This window comes from Sceloporus occidentalis, unplaced genomic scaffold (assembly GCF_023333645.1).
Source record: "Sceloporus occidentalis isolate IW3139 unplaced genomic scaffold, rSceOcc1.0.p SCAF_3, whole genome shotgun sequence".
In the NCBI taxonomy this organism is placed as follows: domain Eukaryota; kingdom Metazoa; phylum Chordata; class Lepidosauria; order Squamata; family Phrynosomatidae; genus Sceloporus; species Sceloporus occidentalis.
In genome coordinates, this window is record NW_028316983.1 from 198,512,944 (window position 1) to 198,528,692 (window position 15,749).

The 15,749-nt window shown below is 41.3% G+C and overlaps 1 protein-coding gene across 3 annotated transcripts in view; it reads right to left on the reverse strand.

The window, feature by feature from the left end:
* The window catches only part of RB1CC1 (RB1 inducible coiled-coil 1), an 80,209-nt gene that overhangs the window by 39,398 nt on the left and 25,062 nt on the right, over nt 1-15,749 (reverse strand). For all 3 annotated transcript variants that reach the window (XM_089517304.1, XM_089517302.1, XM_089517303.1), the window contains exons 8-13: nt 15,579-15,749; nt 9,184-9,368; nt 3,071-3,257; nt 2,873-2,954; nt 1,819-1,880; nt 1,388-1,491 (exon numbers count right to left, since the gene is read on the reverse strand). In XM_089517304.1, coding sequence (XP_089373430.1) covers nt 1,388-1,491; nt 1,819-1,880; nt 2,873-2,954; nt 3,071-3,257; nt 9,184-9,368; nt 15,579-15,749 — 791 coding nt within the window. The remainder of the gene's footprint in view (nt 1-1,387; nt 1,492-1,818; nt 1,881-2,872; nt 2,955-3,070; nt 3,258-9,183; nt 9,369-15,578) is intronic.

The window sequence follows — 15,749 nt, forward strand, 5'->3', positions numbered from 1 at the left end:
GGGTGTAGATAGATGATATCCTTTTAAATGCCATGTAAAATGCTGACCAGATGGAGAGAGAGACTGTTTCTAAGACACTGTGTATCAGCATACAATAATTGAGGCAGGGCAAGAGTAAGTTGTAGGGGATGCAACATCTGAAGTGTATGTGGGGACATGGGGAGGAAAAGATTAATTGTTGAAGAAAGCTATTTCAGCAAGAATACAAAAGCCTACGTATTATTGATGTACAGTGTGCTTCTTGTCATCAACCTCCAGACTATTAAGAATGGATGCCAAAAAATATTCCTAAATCTCTTCCAGACTTAAGGGAATAGAGACAATGCTAGGGTCAGACTGAGTAGGCAGAAGTATTAGGCAGAAAGAGACCTGAGCTGAGCATTGTTTAAACCCCACATGAAGATAGAAACCCAAACCACATATGCTTGGTTAAGAAGGCTCAAGCAGTGGGGTGGAGAGGGATCTCAAAAGCATTTAAGAAGACAAGGAAACTTAAGACCTACATCTTTTAAAAAAACCTGAACAAATAAAAATGTAAAAATAAAAAGCCCAACAAATTGTAATTTGAGCTATTATTCAAGGAACAGGTATTAAAAACCTGGAAATCTGGAGACAGTTAAAAAGAAATCAAAGAGACAGCCTCATCTTGTGTCCCTACAATGGCCAAACTGCAAGGATTCACTGCAAAAGGCAAGTGTTGCAGGCTCCATGTTTGCTGAATGCACAAGAGATTGGTGGTGGGCAAAGTGTAAAACAGTAGTCCAACAGCCAACAACGTACTAGTTTATATGGCACAAACTAGATTAATGAAAGCAATTAGAGATCAGAAAATCAGTACAAGTCAGGGGTTCTAACTTGCTATTACAGTATGTGCCTGCAATTCGACTCTGATCTAGGGAAACCCTATCATAGAGTTTTCTTGGCAAGATTTATTAAGAGAATGTTTGCTATGGTATACATCCAAGGTCTAGAGGGTATGAATTTTCAAAGGTCACCAAGTGTGATCTGATGGCTAGCCAGGAATTTGAACTCTGGTTTCCCAAAGTCCTAGTCCAACATTCAAACCACTATACCCCATTAGTTTATGTAAACATGTTACTTTATTTCTAACACACTAGCCCAAAATTGGACTGCCAGAGCTGCACAAGGACCAGTTCAAAGAAAAGAAAGTAAAGTTGCTCTAAGTGAAGAATACCAAGAATAAGCAGTTAGCCCAATGTTAATTCTATCAGTTGACTTGTTTTTTTAATCAAGTATTATTAAATTAACTTCCTATAATTTTGCCTTTTGCTTTTCATCAAATAAATCCATGCAAATCTACTGTGACTCACCTACAGATCCAAAATAAGATCCTAATTTGTCTTCTGCTTGCCCTAATTCATCTCACCTGAGTAATGGTTGTACTTCTGAAGGACAAAAGGACTGCAGAAACTGTAGATCAGATAATGAGATATCTGGAAGTTCACCATCAAATCTGCGAGGTTTCTTGGTCTAAAGTAAAATAAGTATTATATTTAAATATAATATTATATTATGGAATTGAATCCAATGATTGAATGTTGGAATAAAATATGGGGAGTTAAAAAAGAGCTACTGAGGAGTGGTTAAAAGAATGAACTAATGAACCACTCCTCTTCATCCAGGGTCACACAGCATATATATATATACCAACTGTCTTCAATATTTGCTCTATAGATACTTGCCAGTACTAAGAGTTGCTACAAAATTCTTCCTAGATTCCTATTACTGTATATACTCAAAACTCATTGGAAGAAATCAACTGTTTAAACTAAAAAACAATAAACAACATCTACTCACACAAAAGGATGGAGGCCATGCATCAAGTCCCCTAAACAAACGATTTCTTAGAAAAGATTTCCCTGTGCAAAGAAATGAATATTACTTTTATAGTCATATATGAAAGAAAATCTATTAACATACAAAAGTAATGTATTAGCAGTTTACTATATGGAGAAAATACACTTTCCACTTCAGTTGCTGGTTGGACAGCTTTTCAGTAAGGAAAAAGAAGAGAAGGAAAGCCAATTTTGATTTCAAGGGAACTTATGTTCTAAATGCTTTGGGCTTAAAACTGTTTGTCTTGCAATTTTCTTCCCTTTCTATTTCACAACCGTTAGGATATAACATGATTATAAGTATTTTAAAGTAAAATCTTATGAAAGCTTAAGCAGTGTTGTGGATGTTAACACACATAAAAATAACTTAAATACAACTTACATTATGACAACACAGATATTATTATTAAACTGCAGTGCTATGCCAAATCAATTTTCACTGTACCATTGCCACAGAGATGAAATTGTCCAATACAATATAAATAATATAAACATGTCATAGCCTTGCTAATGATTGAGAAAGGTGGTTCTATGCCCACACTCAAGGGGCAATCAAGTTTACACTCTAATTCCATTTTGCCTTCCACTATCCATCATTTCAGGCATTTTTCTCCCAGCCAAACTCTTAAGGGAAGGGAAGTGGGCTGGACGAAAATGGCTGTTGCAATGGACCACTAGATGCTAGGGTAAGAAGTGGTCCATGATCCCTCTGTTTCTTCTCATACTTATACACACACCTCTCTATCTATTTTGTAAACGTTACTGGCAGCACACATGTGAATGATATATGGTCGATACTGGCACATATATCTTATTTGAGTGGTGACTACTGCACATCAGTGGCTCAGGATGAGGAAGGAGTCACCATATGCTACAACTTAAAGTACGCTCTATATGCTGGACAAAAAAAAATATAATATCATTCTTCAAGACAGTAGTTTTGTTTGTACAAGTATTACACCAATGTTTGTGCCACTGTAGCTCAGAAGGGTGGGGAGACTAAAAGTAATACTTACTAAACAATTTCCCAAAAGATTCCCTTTTGGCCTTTTCAGAGTCGTAAAGATGCTTCCCATCTTTTATCAAAGCACCAGCCCACTATAAGGAAAACATACCATGTTAAAGACATGTACACATGTCTATATTTGCATTCAAGGACTACGTTATTTTCCCATGAAGGTATGAAGTCTGAATTTTCCACTCAGATTACTTACCTCCCTGTAGTGTTTTACGAACATTTTTCTTCTTACAACTTCAACAACAGCCAAACAATACATTTGAGGGACATTACTAAGCTTCTCTACAATCTTCACTCTTTCTAGCAGCTCTGTCACGAGACGAAGCAAGGCTTGCAGTTTCTCGCCATCCTGGTCAGCATGAAGCATTACAAAGCAGCACCACCTATGGAATATAAAATGTTGCTGTAGCATATCAAACTGATTTTACTATGAAAAACTCTCTCCTGAATGTTTAAACCTCTGCTTAATATTGGCCCGTTACAGACGGGCCTTTGCTCCACCCCCAGTACGTACTAGGGGTTGGCCAAGTACGCAGCGTCCAATCAGGCCTCACCCCTAGTACGTACTGGGGATGTAAAAATGGCGGCGCCCTATACACATGGACACCACCATTTTGACATGATGGACGTTTAGCGTCCGCATGTCGCAGCGCGGTTGTGACACTGCAAGTGCACCATTGGTGCCTTGTGGCATCACAACTGCGCTGCAAGAAGAACCCGCTTTTTGCGGGTTCTCTTTGCTGCGCAGGGGAGCTGCGCGGTTTGTCCGCTGCAGCTCCCTCGTGCAGCAAACATGGGCGCCGGCAGAGCACCCTTTTTGGGCGCTCTGTAAAGCACAATTATTATGCTTATTTATTCATGTCCACACACCCAAGTGCTGATCAACTACCAAGAGGGACTGATATTACAGAAGACAGAAACACAATCTTACCCATTTTCTCAACAGTTAATGCCACTAGATGTTCTATTCCTTAGATTTTCTGGAAAACAAATTAGACTGATGTTTCTGAAAATGGTAGTACATTACTGTGAAAATCCACTCTTGTATGTGAAAGAAAGAGACATCCTGGCTGGAATTAGTCTGTCAATTTCCAGCTAAGCTAGAGTCATGCAATCGTACAAACCATTGTTGTCGCTGTTAGCTGCCCTCAAGTTGATCTTGACTCACAGCAAACTTGAGGGTATGACATCTCCGAGAACCCCTATCCTCCACTACTCTGCTCAGGTCCTGCAAATTCATGCCTGTGACCTCATGATGTCTTCTTCTTCTAGCCCCTGCCTTTCCTAACATTATTGTTTTTTTCCTGGTGATCTGTGTCTTCTCATTATATGACCAAAGCATAACAGCCTTAATTTGATAATCTTGGCTTCCAATGAGATTTCAGGGTTGATCTGTTCCAGGACTTGTTTGTCTTTTTGGCTGTCCACGGTATCTTAAGTACTCTCCTCCTAAGCACTCTTCTCTATTTGCTTTCTTTTGTGTCCAGCTGCAATATTCATACACGGTGATGGGAAATACAATGACTTGGACAATTCCAACTTTAGTGCTCAGTTGTATATCTTTACTCTTCAGGATTTTTTCTAGTTCTTTCATAGGTGCCCTTCCCAGTCTTCTTCCTAGTCTTCTTATTTCTTGACTGCAGTCACCATTCTGATCTATGTTTGAGCCTATGTACAGGAATTATTTAACTATTTCAATTTCCTCATTGTCTAGGTTGAATTTATGTATTTCTTCTGTGGTCATTATCTTTGCTTTCTTTGTATTCAGCATTAAGCCTGACTTCATACTTTCATCTTTGACTGTTCTTAGTAACTGTTCCAGTCTCTGATGTCTTCCTCCAATATTATGGTATCGTTGATGTTCCTTCCTCCTATCTTCACTCCTCCTTAGAGTCTAACCCTGTTGACACTGTATGAAGTTTTCGGAATACAAACCATATATGAAGAAAAAAAGACTAGCTTGCTGTCTCCTTACCGTAGTTGGGCCAGAAGCTGAAAGAGAGAGTGAAGAAGCCTAAGAAAAGGCACTAGACAGGTTTAGAGAGTAAGAAGGTAGCCACTGTAAAGGTGTGACAGATTGTCTCCTTCTTTTGCAGAAAGAATGGATTTTCACAGTAAGTACACGATGTGTCTCTTATTCTCTCTATGCAGCAGAGGAACAATCAGTAAAAGAGGAATCATCTGCTAGACAATTCTCTGCCAAAAGTGTATGTGCATTTGTCTAATGTATTATGTCTGGTCAATGTGGACAGGCTGAAACATACTCCAGCTATGCAGATCTCTCCCTGAAGCATCAGCTGAAAAGGCTGCAGATTGGCCACTGATATGGTAGAATGAACTGCAACAAGGATTGCCTTTGGTAGACCCTGAAATTCTTATGATATGAAAATGCAGACCTTAAGCTAGGGCGTATTTCCAAGGAAGGTAGGAAAGGGGAAGGTAAATATAGCCTCTGATTGTCTAAAGTAGTGGCTCCCAAACTCTGGCCATCCAGATGTTTTGGACTTCAATCCCCCAAAGCTCCAGTCAGCTTGGCTAACAATTGGGAATTCTGGAGCTGAAGTCCCAAATATCTGGAGGATCAAGGCTTGGGAACCACTAGTCTAAAGGATGTGATGTGCCAAGTATAACTTTGATAGCCCTGAGTGTGTGCCAGATATTTTCAGAAGGAAGGGTGAAGGTAAAAGGAAACTAATGGAGAGGAAGCACTCAAAGACAAAATTGAGTAGGTGACAAGAGTCTCTTTTAAAAGTTCATCTGTCTGGGCTTGCTGAAAGAGCCCCCAACTCTAAGACACTCCTAGTATATATGATGTCAATTAAGAACAGGATCAGAAAAATGGAGCAGAGAGTCCTGAGGGTAAGTTTGTGAGAGTTTAAGAACCATGTGAACCTTCTGGTGGGGGAATGATGGACAACTGGAGGAGACATTAGGGAAGGAACTTCTTGATGGGAAGTTGGTGGGAATTTGGTTTAAGACATGGCCTAAGACATGGCCTGCCTGAAGAAACTCTAAGATCTCCTTTTCATTAGCTCTGGAATGGTTGATGGTCTTCTTTCTGCACCAGTGAATAAAGGCTCTCCAGGTAATTTCATATCTTTGGTTAGTAGATGAATGACTGAAGGCCAGAAAGGTGTTTATTAACTTGGCAGAATAGTCTACTTTGATATGTGAGTTACTAGATATTGCCACTCTGGATTTGGGTGGAAGATGGGCCTTTGAGAGCTGGTGAGGGAGTGGGGAGAGAAACCATGGCCTGTAAAGGGAGAATTAAAGAATCTTGGAGAACCAAGGCTTGCAGAGCCAGTAGAGCCTATAGCCCATTCTAATCTGGGGACCAATGGGCAGACAGAGCATCTTGGGCCTCTGCAAGGGAGAGAGAGGAATCTGGATATGAACCTAAGCCATTTTATATTCTGTGGAAATGCCAGCAGATCGACTTGTCAGAGGCTGACAAAGTTAACTATCTGAGAGAAGACTGACTGATTTAGGCTTCATTCACCCAGGTCCTGAGTCTGCTGGTGAGGAAATCTCCTGTTCCTGCCTCTCCTGCTGCAATAGCAATAGCAATAGCAATAGCAATAGCAATAGCAATAGCAATAGCAAGTACATTTCTATATCGCTTATCATTGCACTTAAGCACTCACTAAGCAGTTTACAATGTGTAAGCCAATTGCCCCTAACAAGCTGGCTACTCGTTTTAGCAACCTTGGAAGGATGCAAGGCTAAGTCAACCCTGAGCCCCTGGCTGGTACTGAACTCACAATCTTGTGGTTTGTGAGTGAGTGGCTGCACTACAGGCATTTAACCACTGCGCCGCCACACTGCTGGAGGGAGCAGGACTGGGATCCTCCTTGCCTGTTGCTGTGGGAATAGGCTGTAATATTTTATCACTGTATCACCCTAACAGTGAGCTCCCCACCCTGTTAGACTGGCAATGTGGCAAGGATGCTTTGAGGGAGGCTCCTGAAGGGGATATCCTTGCTAAAATTATAAGAGTTGGACCACCACAGAGGAGAGGTGTTCACCTCTGCAGTAAGTTGGATAAGAAGACACTGTTTGTTAGCTATGTGGCATTGGTAAAGGAGGACTAACCACTAAAGAGGCCTGGAATAGAACATAGACTATGAAACTATGGCTACTGTGGATATCATTAATCTTAACAAGAGAACCAGGAATATGAGGTGTACAGAGGGAAAGAACTTGTAGTTTGGGAAAGTTTGGCAATTCTGTCTGGAGGAAGAGAAATGAAGTGTTTCTGAGTATCGATCAGGGAACTCAGATGTACAATCTGTCTGGAAGGTGAGAGGCTGCATTTCCTGTGGTTGCCCAGAAATCCATGGCTGGCCAGGCAAATGCAAGTAACTAAGTGGCATCTCTTGGCTGTTATGAGAGTTGGAGAATGAAGAAGATTGCTCAAATAAGTCTTGAAGTAAAAAGCTGCTATTGAGACCATGAACATGGTGAAGTGCTGGGGACTGAAACTAACCCAATGCAGAGGATTCAGAACTAAAAATGTCTAGCATTTTAATAAAAGTGCAGAAGCGTCTTGCGAGCATTCTGAATAAGATCTGGAGAGAGTACGTTGTCATATCAACAAAGGAGAGCATGGCCACCTGGGTCGTTTGTAGAGACTCTGTCCTGAAGGATCTGTATGAAGTGATTGACACATCTGAGGTCCAAAGTGAAACAAAAATCTCCCCATTTGGACAAGAAGAAGAAAATGGAAAAAGCCCATTAAGTTCCTGAAGAGAAAGAGGTATCATTGGCCCTACACGTGGGTTTGGTTGACAAGATTCCACTTTCTGGGGCGTTTAGAGACAAGAAGATAAAACACCTGCTCTGAGAAATGAGACTTAACGCTATAAAGAGCACTCCTGTTGGATGGTGTTGAGGACCCAGGCATCCATACTGGACTGCTGCCAGGGAGGAAGTAGTTATTCTGCCACTTAGAGGGTTTTCTTCCTCTTGGATTCTGGAGTGAAAGCGTGACTTGAACCAGATGGGTTTGATATTCTAAAAGTCTTCACCAGATTATATTCCAAGGCATTTTACCAAAAGAAGTGAGTGCTGGCAAACAGCACAGTGGCCAAATTTTGTCCAAAAAATCTGTTCCACTGTTTAAGGCAAACTGACCTGTTTGCTACCGTAGAAACAGCAGTGGCCTGGGCTGAAAAAGTAAGAGTCTCTAGTTGCATCAGCAAATAAAAACCAGAGACTTATAAAGTTTAGTCCTGGGGGTGGCATTGGGGGCAGAGGAGAAAGAGGCCTGGATGTCTTAGATACAAAGGGAGGTTGGAAGAAGGGTCTGTTGCTTATCTGCCTAAGGCTCCTAGAGGAAGCCTTGTCCCTGAGTTCCTGAGCTTTTCTTAGATGTTTCTCTAATGAAGAACCCTTGCTGAGGATAGGGAAAGGGTTAAGAGGCAGACACTGCCTATGAATGCTAAATGTTGTGAAAGTAAGCTTGTGAAAGTGAGCTTCCAAATGGCCACTGAGAGGAAAGGAAAAATCATCGATTGAGGAAGGAGGGGCAGAGAAAAATATCCACTGGAGAGAAACATAATGGCGAGGAAGCTGAGTGAGCACATAGAGGGAAGGGCAGAGGTGCACTGAATGTAGTGTTAAAGTAATGAAAATGCTAGATTTTGGTGTAAAGGAGAATGTGGGAATGAGAAAGCGATAGGAAAAAAGGGAGCCCCTTTAGAGTCACCCACTACGTCTTAAACCTTTCTCCTCAATCTCCAAAATTTGTGCCATTGTTTTCTTCCTCCACCTCAGTGTCTCCCAAAACATTGCACTTGTGTCCCACTGAAGCAGACTCAAAGGACAAGTGCAGGGAAGATTAGAACAGGAAGGAGATTAAAAGAGAATAAAAGAGAAAAATCTGAATACGGAGAGCGAAGAAGACTTAACCTGGACAAAGGCAGGAGAAGACATGGGGGAGAAGCAAGTCTTTTTTCTTCATCTGCAGTCACAAGACCCTGCCTGTATACCCGAGGTATGGCAGAAAATCATCCAATCAGTTATGTTTCATTCACAGCACATAGAGAATGAAAATTCAGAAGGTTTCTTAACAACCAACCACACTCAAGGCACAAGAAACAATAGACATAACATGAAACATAGTACTCTGCGGATGTAAACTGAAGCTATGTATTAGTATTAGTAATATTAGTATAAAACCTTTTTTTCACATTTTTCTCAGCTTAACATTGATACACTTATTTATAAAATAACAGTAGTTATTTCTAACTATTTACGCAATTAAACTTTTTTAGGATGGAGAAAAAGCACTGCAGGATTACTTACTTTAGTCGCACTTGTAGATTATTTGCAAGTTCTTGTTTGGCAGTAGTACATTTCTGTTTAATATCTAAAAGTTTTCTGTGGTTAGTTAACATAATCATCAATTGATTTGCATGACTCAAGCATAAATCAGGTAACACAGAAGGATCTTTCAAGTTTTCTGCTCTCTTCTGATTAGCCAAAAATCCCTATGAGAAAAAATAATTAAAAATTCATACATGTGACCAGAAATGAAGACAAACAGTTCCTGTTCTCTATGCCAAAGGAAATCTATACATATGATGACTATCTGTATAATTTGGGAATAAAAAATCATTTGTATGGTATGAATTACCACAAAGTGCAAGAATATCCTGTCAAATATCCTACCGTGCTTCAAATGCTCAAAACAAGTACAAATATTCTCAGATCATCCAGTCCTTTGTGCAGAATGAAAAATGTTCCGCAAATCATTGTAACTTTGAGTCTATAATATAAACTCAGAATTGTTATGTTATTAACAGCTTTTGCATCTATTTTACATTAAAGGAGTTACATTGATTTCTCCAGCAGCAGAAGCAGTAAGGATATTTGTTTTGCTTTAGAATATTACTACATTTAAAGGGCTAAAGAACATCTCCCTCATGTGCACAGTCCAGAATTAGGTGACTGCTATCCCAACACTACTTGGGCTACTTCAATGATAACACTGGATATGGGCCTTGGCACTTTTAAAGACTTTATTAAGTTTTAGTAAATATCTATTATATGTGTTTGAACTGTAGTTTTACTTCTTCAGTGGCTTTTAAAAGTTGCTTCAGATGATGCATTTTTGAAAATGACTTATGTGCATTTAATTTTTTTGCATCATGTTTATTCAAAGTAGCACTGACATATTAATATTTTCAACAAAAGTTTTCAAAGCAGCAACAATAAACATTTAAAATGATGAAATAAAAAGCAGGAACTATTCATTAAAACTTCTGAATAAAAATCCTAATCTAATACCAATAAGCAAGTAAAGCAGGCAGCAAAACATAGCTGAAGGAGTGTGTCTCTTCACTTGGGCTGCATCTGCACAGCAAGATGGAAATAATCCATCTTGAAACTTTAACTGACATGGCTCAATGCTCTGAAATATTGACAACTGTAGTTCTCTAAGGCATTTAGCCTTCTCTGTCAGAGTTCTTGTGCCACGACAACCTAAAGTTCACAGTATTCCACAGGACTGAGCCACAACAGTTAAAGTGGTGCCAAACTGGATTATTTGTACAGTGCAGATGCAGCCATGGAGGCCACCACTAAAAAATCTTTCTCTAAAACTTTACATATCTACAACTAGGGTTGCCATAACCCGGCTGCACCCGTGAATTTCCTGATTTTGGGGGCCCCGGGCCCCTCCCGGCACAGGTGCAGCCCAAAACCCGGGTCCCCCCCCCGGTTGCAGCCGAGTTGCTGCGGCCTGCAGGGCCTCGCTGCCTTCCTCCTCCTCCTCGGGGAGGCGGGGAGGAAGAGGAGGGCAGCGAGGCCTGCCTGGGGCGGAGGAGGCGCCTCCCCGCGCGCCCGCACCACCCTCCTCCTCCGCCCCCTCACCCCCAGGCTTCGCGCCCGCCTGCATGGAGGAGGCGAAGACGGACGGAGCCAGCGCCTCTTATGCGCGGGGAGGAGGAGAAGAGGGGTCGGAGGAGGCGGGGGAAGGTGGCGTGGCCGCACGGGGAGGATGGTGCACCCGCGCGCAAGAAGCGCTGGCTCCGTCCGCCTTTGCCTCCCCGTGCGGCCGCACCACTCACCTCCTCCTCCGCCCCCTCTTCCCCAGGCCGTGCGGCCTCGTGGAGGAGGCGAAGCTGGAGGTGCTTCGCCTCCTGCACGCAGCCGCGCGCCACCCTCCCCGCCTTGCGTGCAACCGCTTTCCACCCTCCTCCTCCGCCCCAGCCCCCAAGCGAATGGAGGAGGGGGAGGAGGAGGGGGGGAAGGAGGTGGTGAGTGAGTGGCCAGAGAGGCCTCAAGGTGAGTTTTTTGGGGGTGCTTTTAATGCTAACAAGTCTCCCTTACTTTGACAGTGATAGTGTGGTGGTGGTGATGATGATGAAGATGATATGAGTGGGTCAGCTTGAGAGGCATGCATGCACTGTTTCAGAAGCCGAGAGAGTGTGACTTTCCAAAGTGCCTTTTCTGTGTGGTTTTGGTTCTGAGGCCTGGTCAATGTAAACTGCTATGATTTTTACAAACTCATGCGCAGTGAAGAAAAACCAAAGTCCCTTGACACACACTTCTGAGAAGTACACTTGGTGCAAGAACGGTGAAACCACCTTGACATGTTCAATATGCACAGCCATGTTAAACCATGCTAAGTGTTAAACCCAAGGGTTTGGTTATGGAATAAGCCTCTGATGCAAGAAGCCATGTTAAGTAAAGCCATGTGAAATGCCCAAATGTGCTGTTGTGTGTGTTTTGGAATGGAGGTCGGGGGTGTTTTGCCAGAAAGGGAAGTCCATTTCTGCCATCTGTCTAGAAATAATGCCCAAATGTCCTCCATTTTGATCATGCCTAAGAAACAGGCATTTATATTAACATTTAAAAAAAAACCATCAATTTTTTCGCATGTCCTCCATTTTTTAAAAATGTGCCCTACATTTGAAAAATTTGTCCTACATTTGTCCCGGTTTGGAGGTCCTGACTTATGGCAACCCTATCTACAACACACAACATTTGAAACGATTTTACATTTAGAAAATGAAGCTGAAGATTAATAATTCACTAGACATTATTCACACATTGATTTCAACTAACACAAACAGACTATGTTGAAAGTTGCATATGAAATGTGTCAACTGTGGACACTGCTGACAACAGGATTGTTGGCTATCTGAGTTGTGATGTATCAGTCCTTCACAAGCTCTGAAGTGAAACTCCTAACCAGGGAAAGGATAATGCTTAAAGCCGATGATTTGCATATGCAGGGTCCAATGTTTAGTCTCTTGACACCCGCAGTTAAAAAAGTTTCAATTCCAAGATTAAAAAAGACTCTTGCCTCGGACCTTTAGGAAACACAGACATCAGTGGTCTGATTCAGAATGAAGTAGCTCCATACATTTGTAAAAACATAAATTTTAAAGAAAATGAATTTGTCTTCACTGAAAATATTCAAACTAAACAAATTTATTAACAGGTATATATTAGATTTAGGAGCTAAACAAAAGTAGCTTTATGACATATTGCCACCTACTGGCCAAACCAGTTAAGATAGAATGTAAAAACACAAACAAAAACAATATCTAGTGGGCCCTTGATATCTGCTGAGGTTTGGCTTGGTTCCAGACCTCCTGTGGATATCAAAATTCATGGAAGTTCAAGTCTCATTAAATACAATGGCAAAGTAAAATGGTGTCCCTTATATAAAATGGCAAATCAAGGTTTCCTTACTGAAATTTATATTTGTTTTGAATATTTTCAGGCCGTGGATGGTTACAGACAACCGTGTATATATGTTCCACATAACTGGGACCACCAATCACAAATATGTCATGTTTACATGGATTTAGCTGACAAAGCATAGGTACTCCTTGGCAGATATCAGTACTTGGCTCACTGATGCAAATATGCAAAGCTGTAGACAGCCAACAGGTATGAATGCCCTCCCACTTCACACAGGTAACCCTATGTGTAGCAAACTATACTTAAATGTAGCTCATGGTATAGCTGATACTCCTTGGGTCTAGAACTAGATGGAGCTATCCTTTGGATTCCATTAGTATACCATGTTGTTTGCTAGATTATAGACAATGGATGTTTACTCAGAAGTGTATTTGTTTATAAGAATAATATACAATCCTTCAACAAAACTGCCAGAGTTTCTTACAAAACCAAAGTAACACACATACACCCTATCCAAATACAATACAATTAGTTACAACATCTTAAAAGAAAGCATTAAGTCCAAGAAAAAAAGATATGTCTTCGTCTATTTGTTTAATTTTCCTTTTTAAATAAAAAGGCCTTCACCTGAAAGTGAAAGGAGAGGAAAGGAGGGGCTAATAAGAGCCCCATAGGAGGGAATTCTACAGCCTGAGAAAAGCCACTGAGAAAGACCGCTCACATGTTATCAGTTGGGACCATGAAAAAATTTCTCCAAGGACATTAGAACGGGGGCAATGTCACACAGGGAGATAAGGTCTTTCTGATAAACTGGAGCTAAACTGTATGAGGTTTTACAGGTCACAATAAGCACTCTGAATTGTACCAAGAAACAAACTGGTAGCCAGTGAAGCTGTTTTAATAAGGGAGTTATCTTTTCCCTGTAAATTTCCTTGGTCAGCACATTCATCACAGCATTTAGGACCCATGGAAGTTTCCAGATAGCTCCTGAAGGAAGACCCATATAGGATGTGTTACAGTAACCAAAATGAGATGTAATCAAGGCCGGATAAGAGATTTCTAGGAAATGAGTGCAGCTGTGGAAATATACTGCTGGCCACCACTTAAACTTTGGCATCCAGGCTCAGATCTGAGTCCAGAAGTACACCCACAATACAAACCTGAGATTTCAGGGGGAGTTTAATACCATCTAGCATAGTCTGAATCTCTATTCCCTGATCTACCTTATGACTGACCAGGAGCACCTCCGTTTTGCCTTGATTAAGCTTCAATCTGTTCACTTTCATCCAGTGCATTATTCACAGCAGACAATGGTTTAGCACTGAAAAGGTTTGCTTGAAATTAAATGAAAAGGAGAAATAGAGTGGAGCATCATTAGATTAGCAATAGCAGTTAACTCCCAAACTCTGGATAACCTCTCCTAGCCATTTCATGTATATGGATAGCCATTCCATTTATATGAACCGTGGTGGGAGGGTGGATGGGGGAGACGAATTCTGAGGCCAATGGCCAGGATATTGAACAGGAGTCATCCAGTACCACCTTCTGCATTTGCCTGTCCTGGAAGATCTGCCTTGTCAACAGGGAACTCCCCAAGAACAATCAGTAAACCATTTCATCGGTCTTCTGGATTATTTTAATAGGTCCCCTACCCCTAAAGAAGCTCCAAATCCCAATGAATTTAAGCCTCACCAGATAGTCTGACCATGACAACATGACTATGAAAAGTTCCTCCACCATCATCCCACTCAACAAATGAAATTAGCTCTAATGTGTGGATTGTAGTATATCATTTGGCACGGGCCCACAGAGGACACAAAGTCCTGAGAGTCTACAGTCTAAGCACAGATACTGAATACCCCAGCACAAAAAGTTGGGAGATTCAAATACCACTGGTGAGGCCAACTCAGCCAACTCAAGAAGGGAGAGTGTTCACCAGCAGGATGGATGATACGACAAGATAATCTCTATTCTGTCTCACACTTACACTCCAATATACACACTCAAACCCAACATATTGCAAGACAGGACACCTTGTGAGGAAGAAATTATGACTGAACACTGCAACAGCAGGTAGGCAAAAGCCCTCATCAGTTTTGGGTACAGTGGGCCCTCCCCATACGCTGGAGATCTGTTCTAGACACACACACCCTGCGTATGGAGAAGAACGCATATGCTCAAACCCCATTTGTTTTAATGGGGGAGCGTTCCTGTGTGCACCACGGCACGCATGCCATTATATTCCCGGCAGCTTAACCTTCCACGTAAGGTTAAAGCCGCGTATGGCGCAGGCACACTGTATTAGATTTTGGTTCTTCTACTGCTATCCAGGAAACTGAATAATTTAATAATTTTGACTTAAAAGAAAGTACAGCACAGAACAGCAGAGGTCAGCATGCTTTGGTTCAGTGCCTGTTTCTTCTCATACACAGATATACACAAAGAGAAAACACTCCAGTGTTTTTCCAACCAATGAGAAGTACTGCTAATTGAACCTGGTTTATCTAGTTTGCTCATATTGTGTTATCCAAGACATCTGTGTTTAATATCTGAAAGACTGATATCCAAATACATACTCTAACAAAATACAACAAGCTGCCTGATAATATGGAACTATAAAAACTGATATGAAAAATATTTTTCTAACAGTCTATACAAAGACAAAGTAAGGTCCAATAGCTGCACCTGGGTCTCCTAAATCTATTTTTGAGCCTTAATCATGCCAAAACATTTACTGGCCAAAACAAAGGTGATCTACCTTTCCTGTAAATTATTTAACTTCACCCTCTGCATCCCATTTTTCCAAACCAGAAGTCAATTTCTGGCTATTTTTAATTTGTGAAGTCAAAGGCTTTCATGGCCGGCATCCATAGTTTTTAATTTGTTTTGTGAGGGATTTTTTTGAGGGGATAGGATTTTGGGGCAGTGTATGTAGCCCCCAGAAGGTCCAAGTAGTAGAAAACTGGCCCCAGACACACCACACTTGTATGCCCTTGCCTTACAGAAACAGTGTATTATCAACAAGCCTGAAACTGTTGTATTACCTGAGCAAGTTCTTTTTGTTCATTTACCAGCCTGCTACAGCTAGCTATCATCTGGTCCAATGCATAAAGCCTGTCCTCAAGACCCTTAATGGCTTTCATGTTCTGATTATCTAATTTGGCAATTGTTTGTCGACAGTCTGCCAAAAACGGTTGAATAATCCTTGGATCCAG